The sequence below is a fragment of the Eulemur rufifrons genome, chromosome 20 (assembly GCF_041146395.1).
Source record: "Eulemur rufifrons isolate Redbay chromosome 20, OSU_ERuf_1, whole genome shotgun sequence".
Taxonomy (NCBI): Eukaryota; Metazoa; Chordata; class Mammalia; order Primates; family Lemuridae; genus Eulemur; species Eulemur rufifrons.
Window position 1 is genome coordinate 4,819,146 of NC_091002.1, and position 22,589 is coordinate 4,841,734.

The 22,589-nt window shown below is 59.7% G+C and overlaps 1 protein-coding gene across 4 annotated transcripts in view; it reads left to right on the forward strand.

The window, feature by feature from the left end:
* The window catches only part of SH3TC1 (SH3 domain and tetratricopeptide repeats 1), a 51,052-nt gene extending 28,463 nt beyond the window's left edge, over positions 1 to 22,589 (forward strand). For all 4 annotated transcript variants that reach the window (XM_069496291.1, XM_069496293.1, XM_069496292.1 and 1 more), the window contains 13 exons: positions 407 to 553; positions 1,155 to 1,359; positions 2,422 to 2,498; positions 3,219 to 3,414; positions 6,420 to 6,553; positions 8,481 to 8,522; positions 10,236 to 11,921; positions 14,855 to 15,035; positions 16,126 to 16,276; positions 17,442 to 17,564; positions 18,254 to 18,404; positions 19,982 to 20,178; positions 22,204 to 22,589. In XM_069496291.1, the coding sequence (XP_069352392.1) occupies positions 407 to 553; positions 1,155 to 1,359; positions 2,422 to 2,498; positions 3,219 to 3,414; positions 6,420 to 6,553; positions 8,481 to 8,522; positions 10,236 to 11,921; positions 14,855 to 15,035; positions 16,126 to 16,276; positions 17,442 to 17,564; positions 18,254 to 18,404; positions 19,982 to 20,178; positions 22,204 to 22,461 (3,548 nt within the window). In that variant the 3' untranslated portion in view covers positions 22,462 to 22,589. The remainder of the gene's footprint in view (positions 1 to 406; positions 554 to 1,154; positions 1,360 to 2,421; positions 2,499 to 3,218; positions 3,415 to 6,419; positions 6,554 to 8,480; positions 8,523 to 10,235; positions 11,922 to 14,854; positions 15,036 to 16,125; positions 16,277 to 17,441; positions 17,565 to 18,253; positions 18,405 to 19,981; positions 20,179 to 22,203) is intronic.

Genomic DNA, 22,589 nt, shown 5'->3' on the forward strand with positions numbered 1-22,589 from the left:
CCCAGAGACAAGCGTCCCTTGACAGAAGCGGGCACAGCCCACGCTAGCTGGTAACACCAGCCGGGCTCTTCCGGGCATGTTTTCCATCCAGCTCACTGCCAGCCCGCAGGGCCCTGCGACCTCACAATCTCGCCAGTACCGATGAGAATACGGAGGCACAGAGAGGTCACATAACTTGATAATGGTCATGACCCCCTCAGGTGGGGAGTGGGGCTGGGCTTGACCACTCGAGCCCAGACAGTCAGACTGTGGCCCGCTGGGTCGTGGCCAGCTCCCTGGGTGCGCCAAGGGCAAGGTCAGGGGTCTCCCTGGGCCTGGTCCGTGCAGGGCTCAGCCAACACTGGGGCCACACAGGCTTCCCTGCCCCCCTGAGCCCACTGGTGACTGGGCCTGGCCCTCCCTCCAGGCTTCACGCATCACTGCCTGGAAAACCTGCTTGTGGACCAGGACTTCTGGCTGCTCTCGCCCGGCGAGGAGGAGGAGACGGCCATCCGAGTCCACGTGGACGAGGATGCCTTGAAGCTGACCCACGAGAGCCTCCTCATGCAAGAAGGTGAGCTGCTGTGCGGGGTGACGGCGTCCTTGACTAGGTCCCGACAATCAGGTGCCCCAGTCCCTGAGAGACCCTGGTCTGCCCCCAAAGACATACAGGCGCCTGGGAAACGGAGGAAGAGACGTTCTGTCTCGCGCCAGCCCCCAGCCCGCGTTCCTGACTTGGCTGCGGCGTTGGCCTGGTGGCTGACCCCAGTCTGCGGGGCACGGGACACAGAGCCGTCTTTCCTACCCCGGCCACAGAAAGGAAGGGGCCACCCAGCTGCAACTGGACTCGCTGGTGGCAGTCCAAGAGGAAGGGCCCTGGAAATCACACATCTGGCCCCGCACAGCACAGATAGGGAAACTGAGGCCCAGAGACAGAAGCTGAGGCTAAGCCAGCCTCACAGAGCACGTCAGGGCAGAGCCAGGACCCCGCCCAGGTCCCAGCCTCCCAGTCTGGGTCCCTTTGCGTTTCTGTGGGTGTAGAAATTGGGGGTGGGGGACTCGTGCAGGTGGACTCCCCTTGTGTCTCCTGGTGGGGGGGTGGTGGGTCCTGCCTGGCAGAGCTACACCTGCCCCCGAGCAGGCCACCCTGAATGACCTCCTCCGTCCCTTTGAAGGGCCCTTCTTTGTCCTGTGTCCTGACCACCACGTGAGAGTGACGACTGGCCCTGGGGGTACAGGGAGGGGCCCCCAGCCCCTCAGGCGGGCTTCGGGGCGTCCCCAGGGAGAGGTGGCCCCAGAAGCAGGCCTCTCGGCGAGCCCCAGCATGTCCTGCGCGGAGGTGGCGGCGGCCACCCCGGAACCTCTGATCCCGTTTCATCAGTAGGTACCGCCCATTGCTGCTCTGCTTCCTGCCGGCTCTGTGTGTGGTTGGGCCATGGGGAGACTCCCAGGCCCTGGTCTGTCCGTAGGCCAAGGGGGGGGGCGACAGAGAACGGTGTGAGCCCCAGATAGACCTGGCTGTGGCCCATTCTGCTGATGTCCGGCTGTGTGGTCTTGGCGAGTCAGTCCAGCTCTCTGGGCCTCAGGCCTGCCACCTGCATGACGGGGCAACGACATCTACCTGGCAGGGCCATCCTGGGGTCAGACGGCACAGGAGTGTGTGGCATGGAGCTCTTGCCAGACTTGTTCCGAAAAGTTTTTGAGGGGGCTACATCCATGCGTACCCACAGTGGGGAGGCATACAGAAACCTGCACAAACCAAACCAAAGGCAGGTAGAGCCAGGGGATGTGAGGACAGGTGACATGTAAGTTCCTATTCATTTGCCGAATGTGGAGCATAAACTTGGCTTGGAGCTTCCTGGCAGCCAAAGCAAAGACAGAAACTCAGTCTCCTGATTTGTAGGGTCTGTGAAGTAACAGGCTGTGGCTCAGCAATCCGTTACTGAGACCTGGGAGGCACGGGGGCACAAAGCATGTTGTATGCCACCTGGAAAGGAGGGACTGTCATCACCTAGTCCAGCTTCCATTTTTTCTAGCCAAAGGAACCGAGGCCCAGAGAGAGGAGCAATTTGTCCAGGTCACACGGCAAGGTCACACCAGAGCCAGGATTTGAATCGAGGTCTCCAGATCCCCAGGCTGGGGCGCCCCCTCGCCCCTTGTTGTACTGAGCTGCCTTGAGGGGAGCAACAGGGCAGATGTTTGGGGGCTACACAGGGCTCCCAGTTAACAGGGGTGATGGTGTCCCCCAGGATGAGGCACCTAGGCAGGGGGTGTGGGGCTCCCTGGAGGCCATGCACCTGGACAGGTGTGCGTGTATGTTGGAGGAGGAGTGGGGTGCACCTAGGCTGCTGGGGGACAGCTGACTTTTCCAGTCTATGCACAGAATGTTATCTGCCCCAAATCTGAAATCCCACAGCAAAGACCTCCCTCTCCCGGCTCCAGGTGGGCTCTCAGGCTCCACTGGGACCCCGTCGATGACTCCGTGGGTGAGCCAGCGACACCCAACACCCCGCTGATGGGTGAGTGCTTCCACCGGCCTCTCTTCCCCTGGGGGGGCAGGTGACGAGGGGGTGGCACCAACGTTTTGGAGGTTTCTGTGCTTGTCCTGAGTCCTCTCCAGTGTGTGAGGTGGTGCCTGAGCTCAGCCATGTCCGCAGGCTGACCCACGCTCACACGGTGCGCAGGGCACCACGCGGCCTGTCACTGCCCCCAGAGCTCCCGAGTGTAACTTCGCAGACAATGCGACAGGACAGGACGGTCGGGGCTCTTTCTCTTCTGGGCACCACATTAAACACCTCGAAGGCCCGGGCCAGAGTGGGCTGGGCTCTAGCTGGATTTGCCACCTGCACGAAGGCAGGGCCGTGAGGCCCGGGCTTGCCCGGTCATGGGTCCTCTTTAAGAGAAGCTGGCACTGCCAGGAGCCCTGCGGCTTGGATGCCCGTCCAGCTTCTTGCTCTGCGCCGAGCTGCCAGCGCACCTGGGAAATGGACCCGAAGGCTCGGGGGCGGGGAGGTAGGGACTAGGCTTGTGACTATCGCCCTGTCGGGGTAGAAGCACCCTCTCTGAGGACCACGCAGGTGTCTGGCCGCTCACGGGTGGGGAACAAGCTTCACGCAAACCTCCTAACAGGCAAAGATGAATCCCGCATGTGTCTGGGGTGTCTGGGGGCGGCCCCATCTGCCCACCCTGGCCCCTGCCCAGGTCTCCCCTGCACTGACCCTGCGGCCTCCTTTCTGCAGCTGTGGGCCTGGCCTTGGCGGTGGCTGACTGCCAGGGCTCGGGGCCTGAAGAGATGACCTTCCGAGGTGGCGACCTCATTGAGATCCTCGGCGCCCAGGTGCCTGTCCTGCCCTGGTGCGTGGGCCGACACGTGGCCTCAGGCCAGGTCGGGTTTGTGCGGACCCATCTCATCAGCACGCAGGGCCCGGCTTCCGAGTGAGTGTCTGGGGCCCCGCCCCCTTCCCGAGCCCACCCCCACCACTCCTGCGGGGACCCTGCACCTTCCACCCAGCTTCCCATGCCACAAGCCTGGATGTGCCCTGGGCGACTCCTTGTCTCTTGCCTAGTCCCAGGCTGGGCTGAGCTCCAGCCGCTGCCCCTGTGTCCCCAGTGCCTTCCCCCAAAATGCTTCCAGGAGCGTGTTCTCTGACACACACACTTGCCCACGTGTGTTCATCTCCCGTGGCTGCTGTCACTCAGCACCACACACTGGGGCTTACAGTGACAGAGATGTACTGCTTCGCAGTCCTGGAGGCCAGAATTCTGAAATCAGTGCCAGCAGGGCCACCCTGCCTCTGCAGGGTCCAGGTGGACCCTCCTGTCTATTCCAGCTCCTGGCAGCTCCGGGCATCCCTTGGCTTGTGGCCATGTCCATCTCTGCCTCCACCTCCACGTGGCTGTCTTCCTTTGTGTGTCTGTGTGTCTGTGACTCATTTTTCTCTTCTTACAAGGGCACCAGTCCAACCTCATCTTAACCGAACTAATTACCTCTGCAAAGATCCTATTTCCAAAAGGCTACTTTCCAAGGTTCCGGGTGGACGGGTGGACCCATACACCAGCTACTCTCCTCCACAAAGCCCTTCAAAGTTGCTGGACTCAGCCTTCAAGGCCCCCCATGGCCCAGGCCCTGGTGACCCTGATTTCAAAGGCTGCCACTCACCACCAGCTTGCCCTGAGTGTGCTGCGCAGGTTGGCTTGTCCCTTCTGAGACAGGTCTGGGTTGACATTGCACCCTGCCCAGGTGCCCCTTCCATCCCGACTTTCTGGTGTTCCTGGGGGCTCTCACCAGCCACCAGTCACACCTATAGTGGAGAATCACCAGGGACACTCCACTGGCCACACACCTGTCCGTGTGTGAGCTGTCCCCCTCTCCACCCAAAACTTGCCAGCCACCACCACTGAGGAATGCCAAGGGGAGGGCTCTCTGACCACCTCCTTGTCCCTGCTCCCCAGCCCTGGGCAGCAGTAGGGGAGTCTTTGGAGAGTGGTCGGCAAGCATAGCTGTGCCCATCCTTTGACAGAGTTCTGTTCCCCTGGACTTGACCTTGTCAAGACCTCAGTCAAGAAGCCCAGAGAACACGGGTATATGGAAAAGGCCCTTTACTGGGTCGTGTGACTCTGGTCCTGTCCCCCTCTGTGTGCCTCACTTCCCACCCACGAGACGCTTGTCGTCAGTGGCCCTGTTCTGTGTCTGGTGCTGCGGCAACCCAGCACCTCTCAGCCCGAGTCTCGGAGACTGTTTGGCGTCGTGCCTTGTCCAGCCAAACGTCTCCTTTTGTCCCCCAAGTTTAGCGTGTCTGTCCGCCTTGGTAGCTCTCGCGCCTGTGCCTCAGAAGCAGGTAGCAGCTGGCCAAGCCAGCATGCTGACAGCAGCGCTGGACCAGCGCCTCCCAAAGTGTGTTCCTCCCAGAGCTCTGTCACACACTTCATGCTCTGTCCACGTCCCCTTCTTGGCGCTCTCCGGGGATTCCAGCACAAGCAAGGTGTCTTTTCCTGTTGCAATGCGTTTCCCACAGTTATCTGACCTCCAGAATCCTCTTCTCACACAACCCTATTTGCTTCTCGCCAAGTTGGTGAGTGTTCCATGGAACACTCTTTGGGGACCCTTGGTCTAGCTTATTCCCACCATCTCCAAGGGAGGCTACAATTTCTCAACAGACTGCTGGGGGCTGTGTGCACTGGACGTGTACTGAACTTGCCGTGGGTCAGAGAAGAGCTATGGGAATGAATTAGTCCATTGCCTTCCCTTAACCCAGAAGGATGACAGGGCCAGGTGCCATTGGTCCTGTCTGCAGCTGGAGAAATCCTAACCGCTCCCCTCATTCAGTCAACAGATGTTTACTGGGTATCTTTCCTGTTGCAGACCCTGGATTTTCATCCATTTGTTTAATGAACAAGCTGGTGGCTCTTCTTTTTCTCTTTTACTTTATTTTGACATGCGTGTAGACTTATAAAGAAATTGCAAGAAGAGTACAAAATTCCCACGTGCTGTTATCCAGATTGCATAAATGTTAACATGTGACATTTGCTTTATTCTTTCCTCTTTTACTTCTATTTTTTTTCCTTTGAGAGTAAGTTGCAAACATGATGTTCCTTTACCCCTAAATAATGCAGCATGTGGTTCTAAAACCAGGACATCTGCTTACATAACCACAGTATAATTGTCAAAATCAGGAAATTAACATCGATACCATGCAAGTTATCCACAGACCTTATCCAGATGTTGCCAGTTGTCACAATAATTCCCTTTGTAGCCAAAGATAATTCCAGACCCTGAGTTACATTCAATTGTCCTGTCTCCTTAATTTGAAACAGCTTTTCAATATTTCTTTGTCTGACATTTTTAAAAAACATAGGCCTGTTATTTCGTAAAATGTCCTGCAAGCTACTCTAAGACTTAAAAATATTATTTCTTAATAGGTGCATTTTGAAGTTTCATATTATTCTGGTAATTTAGTCCTATAAGGAAAAATTGCCTCTTCCCCCTCCCTCTCTCTCTCTGTCCCTTCCTGTTGTCCTCTCCCTGACTCTGGGGGACACAGTGTGCCGTGGTTGTGCTGAGCCCTGTGGGACGCACCTGCAGAGGTGGTCTGAGGAGCAGCGGGAGCTTACAGTGTAGAGCAGTTGGTTCTGCCTGCAGCTGTCACAGCCAGCTTCTTGGGGGAGGCAACATCTGAGATGGGGCTTTGAAGGCTGCCTAGGAGCTAACCTTCCCCGGACACCATGACCCATCGCAGCCTTTCCTGTTCCTGGGCGTCCGCCCCTGGCAAGACAATTTCCTCGAGGGCAGGATCTGTTTTGTTTTTTATCTTGTCCTCACTGCTGGGCAGAGAACAGGGTTCTGGGACTGTCTGTCAAATTAGGGAGTAAAAATGGGTCCTCTTGATGAAATGTTACTTTGGAAACATGTTATTTTAAATAGAGCACTTTATTTTTTCCAGATTGGAAAGTGTGATCTTTCTCAATGAGGAAGAAAGGTCATTCTTCAGCAACGAGGGCCGCTTTTCTGAAGAGGACGCCAGGCAGTTACTGAGGAGAATGTCGGCCACGGACGTCTGCACTGTGTACAGCCTGGGTACGTATGGCCGTGCCCCTCCCTTCCCTTCCAGGCGGCTTTGCTGCCTTCCTCCACCAGCAAACGGCAACTGCCACCCTGGGCACTGCAGGTGAACGGGCAGGTGCTGTCACTGCCTTCGGGGCACGCGGGGCTGCAGACAGGCCACAGGGAGCGGAGCCGGTGAGGAGTCGGGGCCTGGGGATGTGGCCCTGAGGCTCCTGCTGCCCAAGGACGGGCCCCAGGCGCCAGCCCGAGACACACGGACAGCCTCAGGCCTCCGTAGGCGCAGGGAAAGCACAGGGCCTGACTCTAATTTGGCCAGCTCCTGCCCAGGGCCAGCCCGCACCCCGGTGCTTTGCTCCAGCGGCCTCTGTGGGAGCGACTTTTCTCCGGTGTGGTTTGCCTGGGTCACCTCGTGCCTGGGTGTCAGGTGGGAGCCCAGTGCTGCAGCCTCAAAAGGCAGGGCTATTCCTGTCTGACCTCCAGCCCCTCTGTGTGTGCAAGGAGGCTCTGCGGGCTGCAGAGCAAAGCCTGGACAGAGGCCGTGTGTCATCAGCAACAAGCAGGAGAAACGTGGCTGGGGTTGTGGCACTTGGACAAACCTGCCTGTCAGCCGCTGTAGGCGGTGGGCACGCAACTGTGGGGTCGTTGCTTTATCCTGCAGGGTGGAGAAAAACACAAGTGTGCATACACACCCCCCCACGTGCCTACATACATGCACACACACATCCATATGCATGCACAGCCACACATATATGTATACATACACACGTATAAACACATTTCTACACACACTTTTCCCCTACCTGCTCCGTGACATGCACTGCAAGATCTTTTTTTCCACCGATGATAGATTTAAACTTTTTAGAACTCACAAACCAATTTCTCTTCCTAAATGGACAAACTTGAACTTGACCTTAACATATCAAGGCTCGGCCGGGCGCGGTGGCTCACGCCTGTAATCCTAGCACTCTGGGAGGCTGAGGTGGGCGGATCGTTTGAGCTCAGGAGTTCGAGACCAGCCTGAGCAAGAGCGAGACCCCATCTCTACTAAAAATAGAAAGAAATTATATAGACAGCTAAATATATATATAGAAAAAATTAGCCGGGCATGGTGGCACATGCCTGTAGTCCCAGCTACTCGGGAGGCTGAGGCAAGAGGATTGCTTGAGCCCAGGAGTTTGAGGTTGCTGTGAGCTAGGCTGACGCCACGGCACTCACTCTAGCCTGGGCAACAGAGTGAGACTCTGTCTCAAAAAAAAAAAAAAAAAAAAAGATATCAAGGCTCGAACCAAGGTGATTACCATCTGACTTTTTTAGGAGGCAGGGTTGGGGCCCTTCATTAGGGGACGTGGCACGGCGGGGCGTCTCAGGGCCTTTGCGTGCCTGACTCTGCGTGGTGTCCCGGGGCCCCATGCTGTTACCATAGTTCAGGGCACTTTATGCTTTACACATCTTGTTACGGCTCCTTTTCTCCTTTGATTTCTATGGAAACGCAGCAGTTAGTGTCCGCCTGCTTTGAGGCTGGGGAGGAGCCTGCCCTGGGGTGAGGAGGGTGGGGATCCGTGGTGGAGCGGCGTCCATCCCAGCTCTGTCAGACTCGGAGCTGAGCCGTCCCCTGTGCCCCACTCCCTGATGGAGCCAATGGAAGTCCAGGGGTGCCCCTCTGTGAGGGGTGCATGCTCTGTCCCAGAGGACAGGGCGATGGAGTCCCCGTGGGGCTAGGCAGGGGTGGGGGCAGACAGCTGTGTCCTGGCCTGGAGACCCTGGAAGACAGGGATTCTCCAGCCCCCTGATCAAGGGCACCCTGAGCCACGCCTCTCCCTCGGGAGTGTTGGTGTCAGGAATGTCCCTATCCTGGTGCCACCATCCCAGCCGGATGTGACTCAGGGCCCAGAGTGTGCTGGCCGGAGGTGGTGACTGCCTCTCTGCTCTCCCTTTGCAGACAGATTAGAAGAAACTGAGCTTGAGCAGCTGGAAGGACAAGGTAGGTCCTGCCCACGCAGCTGGGCTTCCTCGGTCACGGTCTGGGCCTTGAGGGTAACACCAGGCGGAGGCAGCAGAGCTGGGCCCACTTGGTGTTGGGTGTGGCTGTCACTCCCCGTGGGTGTGGGCTGGGGGCCTGGGGAAGGTTGCCTGCGGTGGGCCCAATGCTTCCGCCACCCCCCAGTGAGGCTGTGGAGGCCTTGGGGCCACGCCTCCTCCAACGAATGTGCTCGACCCCACTGGTTCCGCAACCAAGGTGGGGTGTTTCTAGCTCTGCCGAGCCCACACATGCCTGTGACTTTCTTTCTGGTGACCTCGAGAAGCTGACACTTGTCCCGGCTCTGCCTCAGAGAGACAAGGCCACACACTGCCCTCAGAGGGTGGCTGAATGCGGAGCCTCGGGTTGGAGAGGATGCCTCTCCCTCAACTGAGGTCCCTCAAGGGTCTGCTCCTCCCCGAGGGGCTGGTTCGGGGAGACCTTCCCGTCACCCCTCCACAGTCCCACTCTGCCCTCACACAGGGTCCACATGGGGGTGAGCCTGGGGTGTGGACGCCCAAGGGCCTTTCAGATCTGCTGGGTCGTGCTGGGGTGTGGCGGGAGGGGAGGTTGGGAGGCCAGGCCCCATTTGCCTCCCAGGGACAGGGACAGTTCCAACTCTGCTAATGTTCCTGCAGCAAAGGCCGAGGGGTCTCCCGCTGTTGGGAGGCTGGGACGGTGCCTCCGTGGGGCACAGGAGATGGTCAGGTCAGACATGTGCTGCTAAACCATATTTAATTTTTTTCTTATTCCAAGGCTTGTAAAGACCTGAGTCTGTAAGACTAACAAGGAGACAGTTTGTTTAAAGATATTTTTTATATGTGAACTCGAAACAGAAAAGTCTAAGTTCTGATTCTTTCCTTTCCAGTAAATTCCCCTTTAATGCCATGTTTTTCCAACAGGAAGCGTAGCTTGTTTGCTCACCTCCTAAGACCCGGCTCTGGCTACTGCACCCACCGAAGCCAGCAAGCCAGTGAAGCCAGCAGTGGCGCCAGGCGGTGTGGGCAGCCTGTCCTGTGTTAACTCTTTAGGAGCCGTAGGCCTCAGATTCTCAATCACCTGTGAAGGTGGAGCCCCAGGTTCTGGGAGCCGCCCCAGCCTTTCCTGTTGGAAATGGTCCATTTCCCCACGACGGAGCTGGGCAGAAGGACACAACACCCTGCCCTCGCTGCGGCTGGCTCCGTCAGTCTCGCCGGGCAGCCTTGGAGCTCATGCTGATCAATCGCTGATTGGCTGATTTCTTGGATTCCTCTACCTGATCGGAGGCCCATATGCTGACAAAATCATCCATTTGCAGTCGTAGCACTGACTGTGGATGGGGCCGGTTAGGTGGTTTGATTCTCTGTAAGAGGGAAAGGGATCTCCGAGTGATCACTGAGCTATGGCACAGGAGGGCTCCTAAAACTGCGCTGTCAAAAAGGCAAAGGATAGGAAAGGCAGGTTATTCGGTAAGAGAGTGGGCCCAACATGTCTGCACTCTCCCTGCAATCGTAATTACTGAGTTCCCACTCTGTCCTAGGCCCTGGCTTGGCAGTTCACACAACTCGCCAGCGCTCACTGGGAGCCAGCGGGGAGCTGTCGTCTGGAATGTGCTGCACCAGGGACAGAGGCTGGGGAAGGGGAGCCAGGACTCATGTCCAGACGCTCACCCATCTGGGTGTTTTTTGTGACTTGCAGAAATGCCTCCACCTTGCCTGAACCCAGAGCCTCATGAGACCCTGCAGAAGGTGAAGAATATTCTAGAACAATGCAAGACCTGCCCGGACTGCCCTGAGGAGCCAGCGTCCTGGGGTCTCCCTGCAATGTCCAGTGGTGTGAGCTCGCCAGACATGAAGGAGCCCTCCTTCCACCTGGACCCCGAGGACGACTGGACCGACCCAGAGGCCCTGGGCCCACTGCTGCTGGTCCTGAACGCCCCTGGGTACCAGGCCTGCTTCCGCGGCCTGTACGACGCCTCTCTGCCATGGCTGAGCAGCGTGTTCTGCAGCTTCACTGACGAGGAGGAGCTGGCTGCGTGCCTGGCACAGGCCCGGGGAGCAGCCAAGAAAGCCGGCCTGCCCATGGCCCTGGCCAGGCTCTGCTTCCTCCTGGGCCGGCTGTGCGCCAGGAGGCTCAAGCTGTCCCAGGCCCGGGTGTACTTTGAGGAAGCCCTGGGGGTCCTGGGGGGCAGCTTCGGGGACCTCTTCCTGGTGGTGGCCGTGTATACCAACCTGGCCACCGTTTACCTGAAGCAGAAGAACAAGGAGAAGAGCGCACAGGCGGTGCCCAAAGCCGCGGCCCTGCTCCTGGGGACGCCCGGCCACGTGGGCAGCGCCGAGGCAGAGGCAGAGCTCCTCAAGTACGCGCTGCGGCGGGCCGTGGGTGGCCGGAGCCTGCAGGCCGAGGCCCGGGCCTGCTTCCTGCTGGCCAGGCACCATGTCCACCTCAAGCAGCCCGAGGAGGCCCTGCCCTTCCTGGAGAGACTGCTGCTTCTGCACAGGGACTTGGGGGCCCGGGAGGCCTCGTGGCCCTCGGACTGCTACCTGCTCCTGGCGGACGTCTATAGCCGGAAGTGCCTGCCCCACCTGGCCCTCAGCTGCATCAAGGTGGCCTCGCTGCAGACACCGTGCTCACTGGCCAGCTCGCTGAGGAGCGTGGACCTGGTGCTCCGGAATGCCCCCTGGCTCCACGGCCAGAGGCAGGCGGCCCACAGGCTCCCCTCCCAGACAGCCCACTACCTCAGACAGGCGCTGGCCTCCCCGGACTCGGGTGCGGGGTGTGCACTGTGCGGCCCCCTCTACGCCAGCCTGGCCCAGCTACACAGCCACCACGGGCAGCACGGGCCAGCCATCGTCTTCATGATGCGGGCGGTGGAAGCAGATGCCGTGGCCGGAGTCCACCCTGTTGTGGACCACCTGGTGGCCCTTGCCTGGCTGCACGTGCTTCATGGGCAGAGCCAGGTGGCTCTGGACATCCTGGAGTCCGTCCTGGATGCGGCAGTGGCCAGCGTGGACCAGGAGGGCGTGATCGCCAACATGGCAGCTGTGGCCCTGAAGAGGACCGGCAGGACCCGCCAGGCGGCCGAGGGCTACTACCGCGCCCTGCGTGTGGCCAGGGGCCTGGGCCAGCTGCGGAACCAGGCGGTGGTGCTGGCCAACTTCGGGGCACTGTGTCTGCACACGGGTGCCAGCAGGCTGGCCCAGCACTACTTCCTGGAGGCCGTCCGGCTCTTCTCCAGGCTGCCCAGCAGGGAGTGTGGCCGGGACTTCACCCAGGTGCTCCTGCAGCTGGGCCACCTCTGCACCTGCCGGGCCCTCACCCAGCAGGGCAAGTGCTACTACCAGTGGGCCTTTCTGGTCGCCGTGGAGACGGACCACCTAGAGAGTAGGTGCTGCCCAGTTACCGCTTCCGCACCTCCCTGGGGTCTGCAGAGTCTGCATCAGGGCTCAGAGCACACCTGGGTGTGTGATTCAGAGGCGAATGGTGGCTTCTCCAACATAGAGAATGCTGAGTAGGTGAAACCAGCAGATGTTCGCGCGCGCCCTTGAGGAAGACTGTTCCCACACAGGGCCAGCATCGTGGTTTGCCTGGGGACTGTTGTTTGAGCTCTGAAAGTCCCCCATCCTGGGAATCCTCAAAGTCTGGCTAATGGGATGGTGGGTCCCCCTGGTCCCTAGTGCTGCAGGCTCCCCCAACCTGAGAGCAGCCCCAGGCCCTCCGTGAGCCCGGCCTTGAACGCCAAGTGCTTGCACTCTGTTATCTCCTCGGGATCTCCCGACAGCCCTGCACACGGGGCTGCACCGCCCCTCCCCGACACATCCCCACTTCACAGAGCACGCTGAGGCGGGCGGTTACCCCGGGCCACAGAGCAGTTCAAGTTTATGCAAAAGCTTCTTGCTGCTCAGGGAGCACCACACGTTCCACCCACAAATGAGATTTGTGTGGTTCTCACGGGAGGGGGGGCAGCGCAAGTGTGGGAAACTGACATCCAAGCCAGAAAAGCCACAAAAGTGGGTGATTAGTGTGACAGCAGCGCAGCTCCTGGCCCCAACTTGTGGGTTAAGGGCATTTCTTTAGTCTGGGACCGGAGGGTTGAGGGTGCAGCCCAGCAAGGAGGTGGGGGGTGAGGGGCTGGCAGTGCAGCCCCTGCAGAGGCCCGGGGCAGTGAGCAGGCCCATGCAGGGAGAGGCAGAGTTGGGAGAGAGGGTCGGGGGCTGGATGGGGAGAACCTCCATTGGCCCAGGGGTCCATGAGAGCACTGGGGAGCCATTGAGTGCTACAGCACACTCACTCTGGCTGCATGCAGTGAATGGATAGCAATCCAGGCGGCAGGGGATGGACAGAGGAAGGGGTTGAGGGAATGGGGACAGGAGTTCCACCCCTTGCCCAATGGCACCAGGCCTTCATCGAGGCACAATGAGACTGCTCAGAGACACCTCTGTCACCTGGCCCAGAGCCCCAGGGAATGTGCCAAATCTTCCCATTTTCAAGCCAGGCCTGGCACACACTCTGGGCCCTTGAAGGAACAGAGCTTTAGGAAATGAGCACGTGAAGGAACCCTGGACATATGTGTCTACCCATGGCGGGAAGGGAGGGCCTCAATCCAGACCTTCCCCAACAGGTGGGGCAGTGACAAAGGGGCGGTCTCTGGCTGCAAAGGTCCCCTCCGAACTTTCAGAAGGAACCAAGTGCCACAGACCCCCTGTGGTCTCAGGCAAGTCATGGCTTTAGCCAGTGGCACCTTCTCCTAGGGGGTGCCCCCAGGGTGCTGGGGGTTCAGACTTGGAAAACCGAGGCAGGGGACCCTGGAGACTATGTTTTCTCTCTCCCATGTTGAGCAGTCAAGGAGACCAAGGGCTGGGGAGGTACCCCAGAGCCACCAGGTGCTTACTCCAAGCCATTGTCAAGTCACTCGGGGAGTTTGTGTTTTTCTAGGAATTTGGCCATTTCATCTCGGTTATCTGATCTGTTGGTGTACAATTGCCCATGGTGTCCTCATATAACTCCTTTAGTCCTATAAAGAGGCAATAATGTTCCCTCTTTCATTGCTAATTTCAGTAGTTGATATCCTCTTTTCCTTGGTCGGTCTGGTGAAAGATTTGTCAATTTTGTTAATCTTTTCAAAGAACCAACTTCTGGTTTCATTGACTTTATTGTTTTTCTATTTTCTATATTATTGTTTAATATTTCCATTCCAGTGTTGATTATTTATTCCTTTTGCTTGCTTTGTGTTTGTTGACTCTTCTTTTTCTAATCTCTTAAGGTGGAAGTTTAAATTTTTTATTTGAAATTTTTCTTCCTTCTTTTAATGCAGGTATTTGCAGTGACAAATTTCCCTCTAAGCATGGCTATAGCTGCCTCCCATAACTTTGGTTTTCATTCATCTCAAAGTATTTTCTAGTTTCCTTTATCATCTCTTCTTTGACTCATTAGTTGTTTAGAAGTGTGTAGTATAATTTGCATGTATTTGTGAATTTCCCAAATTGCCTTTTGTTGTCGACTTCTAGTTTCATTCCAGTTTAGCTGAAGAACATATTTTGTATGATTTCAATCATTTTACATTTACTGGGACTTGTTTTGTGGCCTGATAGGTGGTCTGTCTTGGGGAACCTTCTATGGGTGCTTGGGAAGACCGTGTATTCTGCTGTTGTTGGTCGGAGCGTTTTATAGATGCCTGCCGGGTCTTGTTGGTTTGTGGTATTGTTAAGGCTCCTATTTTCTTCCTGACCCCAGGAATAATTTTGGCAGTAGCAGCTCTGCACTGCCTGCAGCCCTGCTTTTAGGAGAGGCCAGGAAGCCTGTGAGTTTGGAGCCTGGTCTCGTGGAGGCAGTGTCGGCTTTGGAATGCCAGAAGCCGGCTCTGAAGGGCATTCCCAGCACAGGCTGGGTGTCAGGATCGACACTCGGCCTTGGACTCTCAGGGTGTCCATCTGCGACACGGGTGCTGGTGACCTGACCTCATCAGCTCGGTGTGAAGGTGGCCCCTGTCCTGGCCAGAGGGGCTTCATGAAGCAGAAACAGGTTTCCTGGTGTGAGGGCTGAGCCAGGCCAGAACCCCCAGCCCTGGGGGTTGTGAAGAAGGTGGGTGTCATCTCTTGGGCACCTGCCACATGACATGCACGGGGCTCATCTTGGCGTGCTCGTGGTCTGTGTGCCCTTGAGCAGGCCACCTCGCTGTCCAGGCTCAGTTTCTCATCTGCAGTGACCCTGGCTCACAGAGGAGTGGGAGAGGCGGGATGCAGCAGGGGCCTCGAACCCTGAAAGCGTCTGCCATGAGGCCACGAAGCCGACCTCCTCGTTCTGTGTCCCCCATGCAGGCCAGCTGCAAGCCGTCCAGAGGCTGTGCCACTTCTACAGCACCATCATGCCCAGTGAGGCCCAGTGCGTCATCTACCACGAGTTCCAGCTCGCGCTGGCCCGCAGGGTGGCCGATAAGGTGCTGGAGGGGCAGCTCCTGGAGACCATCAGCCAGCTCTACCTGTCCCTGGGCACCGAGCGGTGAGAGCCGGCACTGCGGCGGGGGCTGGGGGTGCACAGGGAAGCTGGGCCCAGGGCCCCAGCAGACCATCTCCTCGGGCAGGCCTGGGGTCATCCCGGCATTGCTCAAGACCCGAGTCCCAGCTTGGCCTCCCTTGATGGTTGACCTGTCCTCCCGTCTCTGCTTGTAACACCTCCCAGACAGGCATCTCATCCCCAACAGAGGTGGTGCATGCATTTCTAGGCCATTTGTCCTGCCACAGTGGCTTTTGTAAGCTGTCCTTTCCTGCCCTGAATCTGCACCCGCTGGCCTAGCTCTGGGCTAGGCTGGTCTGGCTCTTGTCTGTGCCCTCTGACGTGACCACAATAGCCACGTGTGCCTGGAGGCTCCTTGCCCAGAGAAGGTGGAGACAACCCCCCAGGTGGTTGTCTCACCTGCTTCCCCAGGCAGAGTTGCAGAGTCCCATGTCCCACGTGTGGCCCACAGAATGTCCTGACCTGGCAGGGTGACGATGGCCCCAGCCATGCTACAGTGACATGCCCTCGAGAGAGCAGGGAGGGAGCCACATCTCCACAAGGACTTGGGAGATAGCTCCAGGCTTGGCCTTGCTTTTGAGGCCCACGTGCTAGAGCCATGCTTCTCAGAGTGCGGTCCCCGGCCCTGTCACTGGGGAGCCTGTTGGAAGTGCACGTTCTCGGGCCCCACAGAGCCCAGCGAGCTATATGTGAATGTCCTCTGATCCACTTGCACATCTGAGAACCAGCGGCCTGGATTCTCTCTGAACCTCTGCTCCATGCTAATGGCTCCTGGTGCATCCGGAGAAGACACAGGCTAGTCTGGGGAGGTTGGAAAGAGATGGTAGCATGCTCCTCCTGGCCACGTGGCTGGCATGACACCATTTCCCTCAGATGAAGATACTTTATCTTTTCCGTGCAAGGTGTGTTCATCCCAGCTCTCCCAGAAGCCCGGGAAGGGCAGGATTTGCGCATACCAGGGGGCCGGTACTCCAGGTCCACCCATCACCAGGCCTGCAGCGGGAAGAGCTTGGGCTGGTCCCCTAGGGCTGGCCTGCCTCGGAGCTCTTGTCCTGACACCCTCATCTGGTTCCAGGGCCTACAAATCCGCCCTGGACTACACCAAGCGGAGTCTGGGGATATTCATCGACCTCCAGGAGAAGGAGAAGGAGGCACACGCCTGGCTGCAGGCAGGGAAGATCTACTACATCCTGCGGCAGAACGAGCTGGTGGACTTGTACATCCAGGTGCAGGGGTGAGGCGGGAGGGAGGGCCAGTGTGTGTGTTCACTCGTGACAAAGCCACTGCTGAGCACCTGCTGCATGCCGTTCCCCCTCCCTGCCCCCCAGCTCCCTCACAGCCCCCTCCAGGGCTGGCACATCCACAGCCACCTGAGCTCCCTGGGGCAGAGGCGTGGGAGTGCCCGGCACCTGCTGGTACACAGCACGTGCTCAGTAAGTGTGCCAATGATGCGCCCACTCTGGTGACACACAGAAGGACTTGCTTCAGCAGCATGTGGCATGTCTCCTTAAAAAATTCACTTACATAGAAGCTCTGTTTTAGATGATCTCCCAAACAAGCGTGACTTGGAAAAAACTGAGAGGCCCACGCGCCTTATGAGCTTTTTGTTTTCGAGCACCTGCTGTGCACCTGCCTGAGCCAGGGGCCGAGTACCTAGGGTCAGGGGCTCACGGCGAGGAGGGCACCGAGCCCATCAGTAAGCAATGCTGACGTGGGCAGGGGCTGTGGCAGGGACGTGGGGATACAGGAGCCCGTAGGGTGGGCTCCTGGCAGCCTGGGGACAGGGAGGCAGGGCGAGCAGCAGCGCAGCGCGGCAAGCACCTCTGCTGGAGGAGGGCGGTGCTGGCAGTAGACCCCCAGGCATCGGCAAGCAGTTGGGCCTGGCTTGGTCGTGGTCAGGGCCAGACCGCCCAGTCATTCACTCAGCGGGTATTTGTTGAGCGCCTCCTACATGCCAGGCGCTGTGGGAGCCCCTGCATATGGCAGAGAAGCCCGAAGCCTTGGGCTCCATCCTTGTGGGCAGACATGGCTAGGTCACATGTCACTAGGGCCCAGCAGGGAAGCAGTGGGGCTGGGGCGGGGAGGGGGTGGTGGGAGCCCCAGTGACGCCCAAGCTGAATGCAGAGGTCCTCCAGTGGTGGGCAGATTGGGGTGGCGCTGAGCTGTCCCAGCTTCTCACCAGCCTCACCTGCTGGGCCCCTGGGTTTCAGCCACACATGGCACCCAGGTGTGTACAGTTATTGTCCTTGTGCCAGCAGATGATGAAGGGCCCCAATGCACAGGGACTCCTGCGGCGTGTGAGAGGACAGAGGAGGCTGGCTGGGGCTTCCCACCCTGGTGGGCATGGCCGCCTGCTAGGTATAGGTCTGGAGAGCTTCCGTCTCCTTGCAGGTGGCACAGAATGCGGCCCTGTACACAGGTGATCCCAACCTGGGGCTGGAACTGTTCGAGGCAGCTGGAGACATCTTCTTCAACGGGACCTGGGAGCGGGAGAAAGCTGTGTCCTTCTACCGGGTGAGCCACTGCCATGGGTCTATACGGGTGGGCCTCAGGTGGGTGCTGAGGGCAGAGGCACAGCTGGAGGCAGGACCACCCGTGCACATGCTCAGTTTCCTGGTGGTTTCACCTGGCATGATCTTGACCCCATCCTGACCAGGGCAGTGTGGGTGGTGCTTGAGGCCCAGACACAGCCTTGGTCTCACACATGTACCCCGTGATCTCAAGCAACCCTGGCCGGGAAATCCTGTCCCCATCTTACAGATGAGGAAAACGGAGCTCAGAGAGGCACAGGGATGTGTCAAAGGACACACAGCACGTCAGTGGGAGACTCAGGATGAGGCCGGGTCTGCATGTGCCCCCAGGGAGGGTGGCTTCTCCCTTCCTCTGCCCCCACAGCGCCAGGGCGGCTCAGCCCCAGGCACAGATAACTCGGTGTTTCTAGAGCAGAGCTGAGCACTGGATCCTCCCAGGCAGGCCCAGGACAGGAGGGGCTGGTCTGGGGCTGCACGGTATAGCTGGACAGGCCAGGGGTCACTCTCCAGCTCCAGCTTGGGGTGTCTAAGCTGACCTTTCTCTCCAGGGGAAGGTCTAGGCCTAGTGGGTAGTTGTGGGGTGGGAAGCTCTAGCACGTGTTTGGGGCTCTGAGGAAGGCACTGGGCATGGGGCTGCTGCAGGAAGCCTGACCCCACCCACCTTTGTGGCAGGACCGGGCACTGCCCCTGGCAGAGACCATGGGCAACCAGGAGGCAGAGCTGCGACTATGCAACAAGCTGGTGGCACTGCTGGCTGCACTGGAGGCGCCTCAGGAGGGCCTGGAGTTTGCACACACGGCCCTGGCTCTCAGCATCACCCTGGGTATGCTCCCTGGCCCGCCCCCTTCAGGGCCCTGCCCACCAGGCCCCCCCCACCAGCGCCCCGGCCCCCAGGCCCCGCCCCTCCAGGGCCCTGCCTACCAGGGCCCCCCCCACAACCAGGGCCCCTGCCCACCAGGCCCCCCCACCAGCGCCCCGGCCTCCAGGCCCCGCCCCCACCAGGGCCCTGCCTACCAGGGCCCCCCCCACAACCAGGGCCCCTGCCCACCAGGCCCCCCCCACCAGCACCCCGGCCTCCAGGCCCCGCCCCCACCAGGGCCCTGCCTACCAGGGCCCCCCCACAACCAGGGCCCCTGCCCACCAGGCCCCCCCACCAGCGCCCCACCCCTCCAGGGCCCCCCCACAACCAGGGCCCCTGCCCACCAGGGCCCCCCCCACAAGGGCCCAGCCCCTCCAGGGCCCCCCCCCCCAGGGCCTCTGCCCACCAGGGCCCAGTCTTTCCAGGGCTTCCCTCCAGGGCCCAGCCCCTCCAGGGGCCTCCCCCACCAGGGCCCCCCCCAACCAGGGCCCCCCTCCACCAGGGCCCAGCCCCTCCAGGGCCCTCGCCTGCAGGTCTGGAGCATGGGAGCAGAAATGGTTGCCAGGCTATTCCGGTCTCCCGTCCAGGCTCCCCTGCTCAGCCCTGGGGGCATGGTCCACGGCTCTTGTGAAGTGCAGAGCTCCCTGCATGGAGAGGCCATGCCCAGCTCTTTGGCTTCCTCAGCCTCTTCCCCTTGCTGAGCATGAGGGCCACCCAACATGCCCTTCATTCCATATACCTGGGTGTCCCACAGGTCCCAGTGTGCAAGGCTGGGCCACCTGTGCCTTTGTGAGAGCTGGTCCCTTCCCTGCCCTCGCCAACCACGGCTGTTCTCTGGCTGATGAAATCCCAGTCCCCTTTCTGGAAGCCTGTCCCTCAGTCCTGGGCATCTGTCTGTCCCGGCACCTCACTGTGTTCTACTGGGGTGGTCTGTCTTCCTCCAGAGAGAGGGAGCCCTGAATGGGCCGGGCAGCACCTCGTGCCCCAGGTCCTGCCACAAAGGTGTGCAGCAGTGCTCGAATACGTTGAATGCAGGCTCCACAGCGCCCGCCCTGGAATGGGAGGACACTGGGGACGACCTGGGCCACCTTGCCCATGTGCAGGGGAGGACCTGGGGCTCAGACACACAGCGACTCGAGGTTGGGAGGGTGCTCTGCTGCTGATGCTCCCGGGATGGTCAAATGCCACCTCTGCAAGTTGACCGGAGCCCCAGCGCTGGGAGTGCACAGACCGAATGCCTTTTGGGGTCTCCTCGCTAAAAATAGTGATCAAAGGCACCATGTGCAGGTGGCTGCATGCAGGCACAGAGCTGGGGTGTCCAAATTCATGACTTTGACAAACCGTGAGGCAGGTGGCATTGTTAGCTCCCTTTACAGGTGGGAAAAGTGAGTCTCAGAGGTGGGCAGGGGCTGGCTGGGGCTGCCTAGGTGACGGCCTGAGTGTGCCCGGAGATAGGGCAGGGCACCACCAGTGTCCTCATGCATGCTCCTGATGGGCCTGTGCCCTCACACCTGCCCCCCCCACCCCGCCTGTGTCCCCAGGAGACCGGTTGAACGAGCGCGTGGCCTACCACCGGCTGGCCACCCTGCACCACCGCCTGGGCCACGGCGAGCTGGCTGAGCACTTCTACCTCAAGGCGCTGTCACTCTGCAGCTCACCGCTGGAGTTTGACGAGGAGACCTTGTACTACGTGAAGGTGTACCTGGTGCTCGGAGACATCATCTTCTACGACCTCAAGGTGGGTGGGGAGGGGGCAGGGGACACTTGGAGTGGGATCTGCACCCAGACCCCAAAGGCCCGGGTTGAGCAGTCCAGGGGCTGAGCTCACAGGGGCCTTTGAACGCAGGAGAAGCTGGGGCAGCCCTGGAATACCCAACCCTGCTGCACCCCAACTCCTGCCTGTGCTGCCCTGAGGCCCTGGCCGAGCACTGGCGACACCTGGTGGTCAGAAGTGGTCCCTGCGGCCAGCTACTAAATCCAAGCCAGGCAGCATCCCCCGGTGCCAGGCATCAGGCCACCCAGAGGAACCCTCTCACCTGCTGGGGACAGGGCTTCGGAGAAGGGGCCTTTATGTCTCCGTGGCCACACCCACCATCCATCCACACGGGAGGAAGGAAAGGGCTGAGGCGCTGCTGAGAGGCCGAGGTCCAGGGGCCAAGTGAGGCTGGGCTCAAGGGGTAGAAAGCTCCCTCCTTCCTCGCCAGGCCACGTCCCACCCCGGCCTCACTGCACTGAGCTGTCATCTCAGCCTGTCTCAGGGCCCGCCGTCTTTCCAACTTCACACCCCCCTCGTGTCCTGAGTGAGCAGACCCTCCTGTGGCCTCTCATGTGGCCTCTCTCCTTCCCACCCCAGACTGGACCTAGAGTGCCACCCAGAAGGCAGGTGCCATGGGCTTCTTTGCCAACTGTCACTGTTAATAAAATGAGGCCACCTTCAGTCCACACGTGTGCGTCAATGGAAAGAGCGAGGCTTGGAGTAGGACGGGTTTGGGGTGAGCCCCAGCTGGACCTGCCACTCACTTGCTGTTGCACACGTGCCCACACGAGGGCACACACGCACACACAGCAGAGCACACTTTGGCTGGCTCCTTCCTGTTTAGTTGGGATGTCCCCTCCTCCAGGAAGCCCTCCATACCACCCCAGGCTGAGGCTGGGGCCTCCCGGGGCTCCCATAGGCCACCCTGTACAGTCACTGTCCACTCTGGATCCCCAGGACTGGGAGCAGGGGTGCGGCAGGATCAGCCACACGCCCTGGCACAGAGTCTGATGCTCAGCAGGGGCTGGGGGAGTGTCCAGTGCACGGCCGCACGACTGGTTTATTCTCTCCTTGGGCCCTTGCTCCGTTTGGGTGGAAAAGGGCTGGTGAATCTCGGACTTTGTCCTTGACCCTGGGGAGTCATCTCGAGATGTAAGGAGGGAAGGGAGGGCAGGGGCCAGGTATGGGGCTTAGAGAGGTCCCTCGGTAACCTCAGTGTGGAGGAGGGGCCTGGTTGGGTGGGAGGTAGGAGTGGGGGATGGGGGCGTCCTGACCTGAAGTTGGTGGGTTTGAGGCAAAATGCGTTTGAGAAGGAGTGGATGTCCGGGGAGTCACAGACTGTCCAAGTTTCAGGGAAGATTCCCAGATTTGATGCCTGTGAGGTGCTTTGCACCGGGGCTAGCAGGTGGAAGGGCCCAGAAGTGGTGGCATCAGGGTAGACAAGGCTAGAGGGAGGCTGGGTCTCTCACATGCTCACCCAACAGTACCGTGTCCCTGCTGCAGCGGGCAGTGTGTCAGAACCAACCCCAGCCCCAGGGCAAGCAGCCAGTGCCCATGGCAAGGGGTTGGGCAAAGGCCGGGTGGCCCGGGATAGAGGGACAGCCCAGGAGGCTTCCAGGAGGAGTCAGGGTGGGAAGGGAGCCTCCAGCAAGGTCCAGAACACGAGGAGACCTGGGGGGCTACCTGAAACACCCTGATTCCAGGCCCATGTGGTCCTCTGGGTCTCATGGAACCTGCTTCGAGCCAGCCCGGGACCCGTGTGGCACCTCCTGGGGACAGCTCCCAGCAAGTGCCGCTGGACTGCCTGGGCAAACGGCTGTCCTGCCGGCTAAGCTCTCGGCAGTGTCCCAGGCTGCAGGGCCCACGGGGCGAACCAGAGTCGGGTGGAGACGATGGAGTGACCAGGGCCAGGAGGGGCCTCTGGGGACATGGGCTCTGTGCCCCTCATGCCCCACCACGGGTCGAGTTAGACGTGGCATCTGGGTTGACCATGACATCTCCCCTCAGGACCCATTCGACGCGGCCGGGTACTACCAGTTGGCGCTGGCGGCGGCCGTGGACCTGGGCAACAAGAAGGCCCAGCTGAAGATCTACACACGGCTGGCCACCATCTACCACAACTTCCTCCTGGACCGTGAGAAGTCCCTCTTCTTCTACCAGAAGGCGCGGACCTTTGCCACCGAGCTCAACGTCCGCAGGATCAACCTGGCTCCCCCGCGGCTCTGTGGGCGGGCCCCCTGGCTGGCACCCGGCCACCCACCCTGAGGACAGTCTCCAGGGAGGGGGCTTTGTGGAAGGGGGTCCCTGGACTCTTCTAGAGTCTCCAGGTGCCTCATTTTCTGGGAAATGGAGGCACAAAAGCCGGGGTCAAATCGCAATAAATGGGTTTTGCA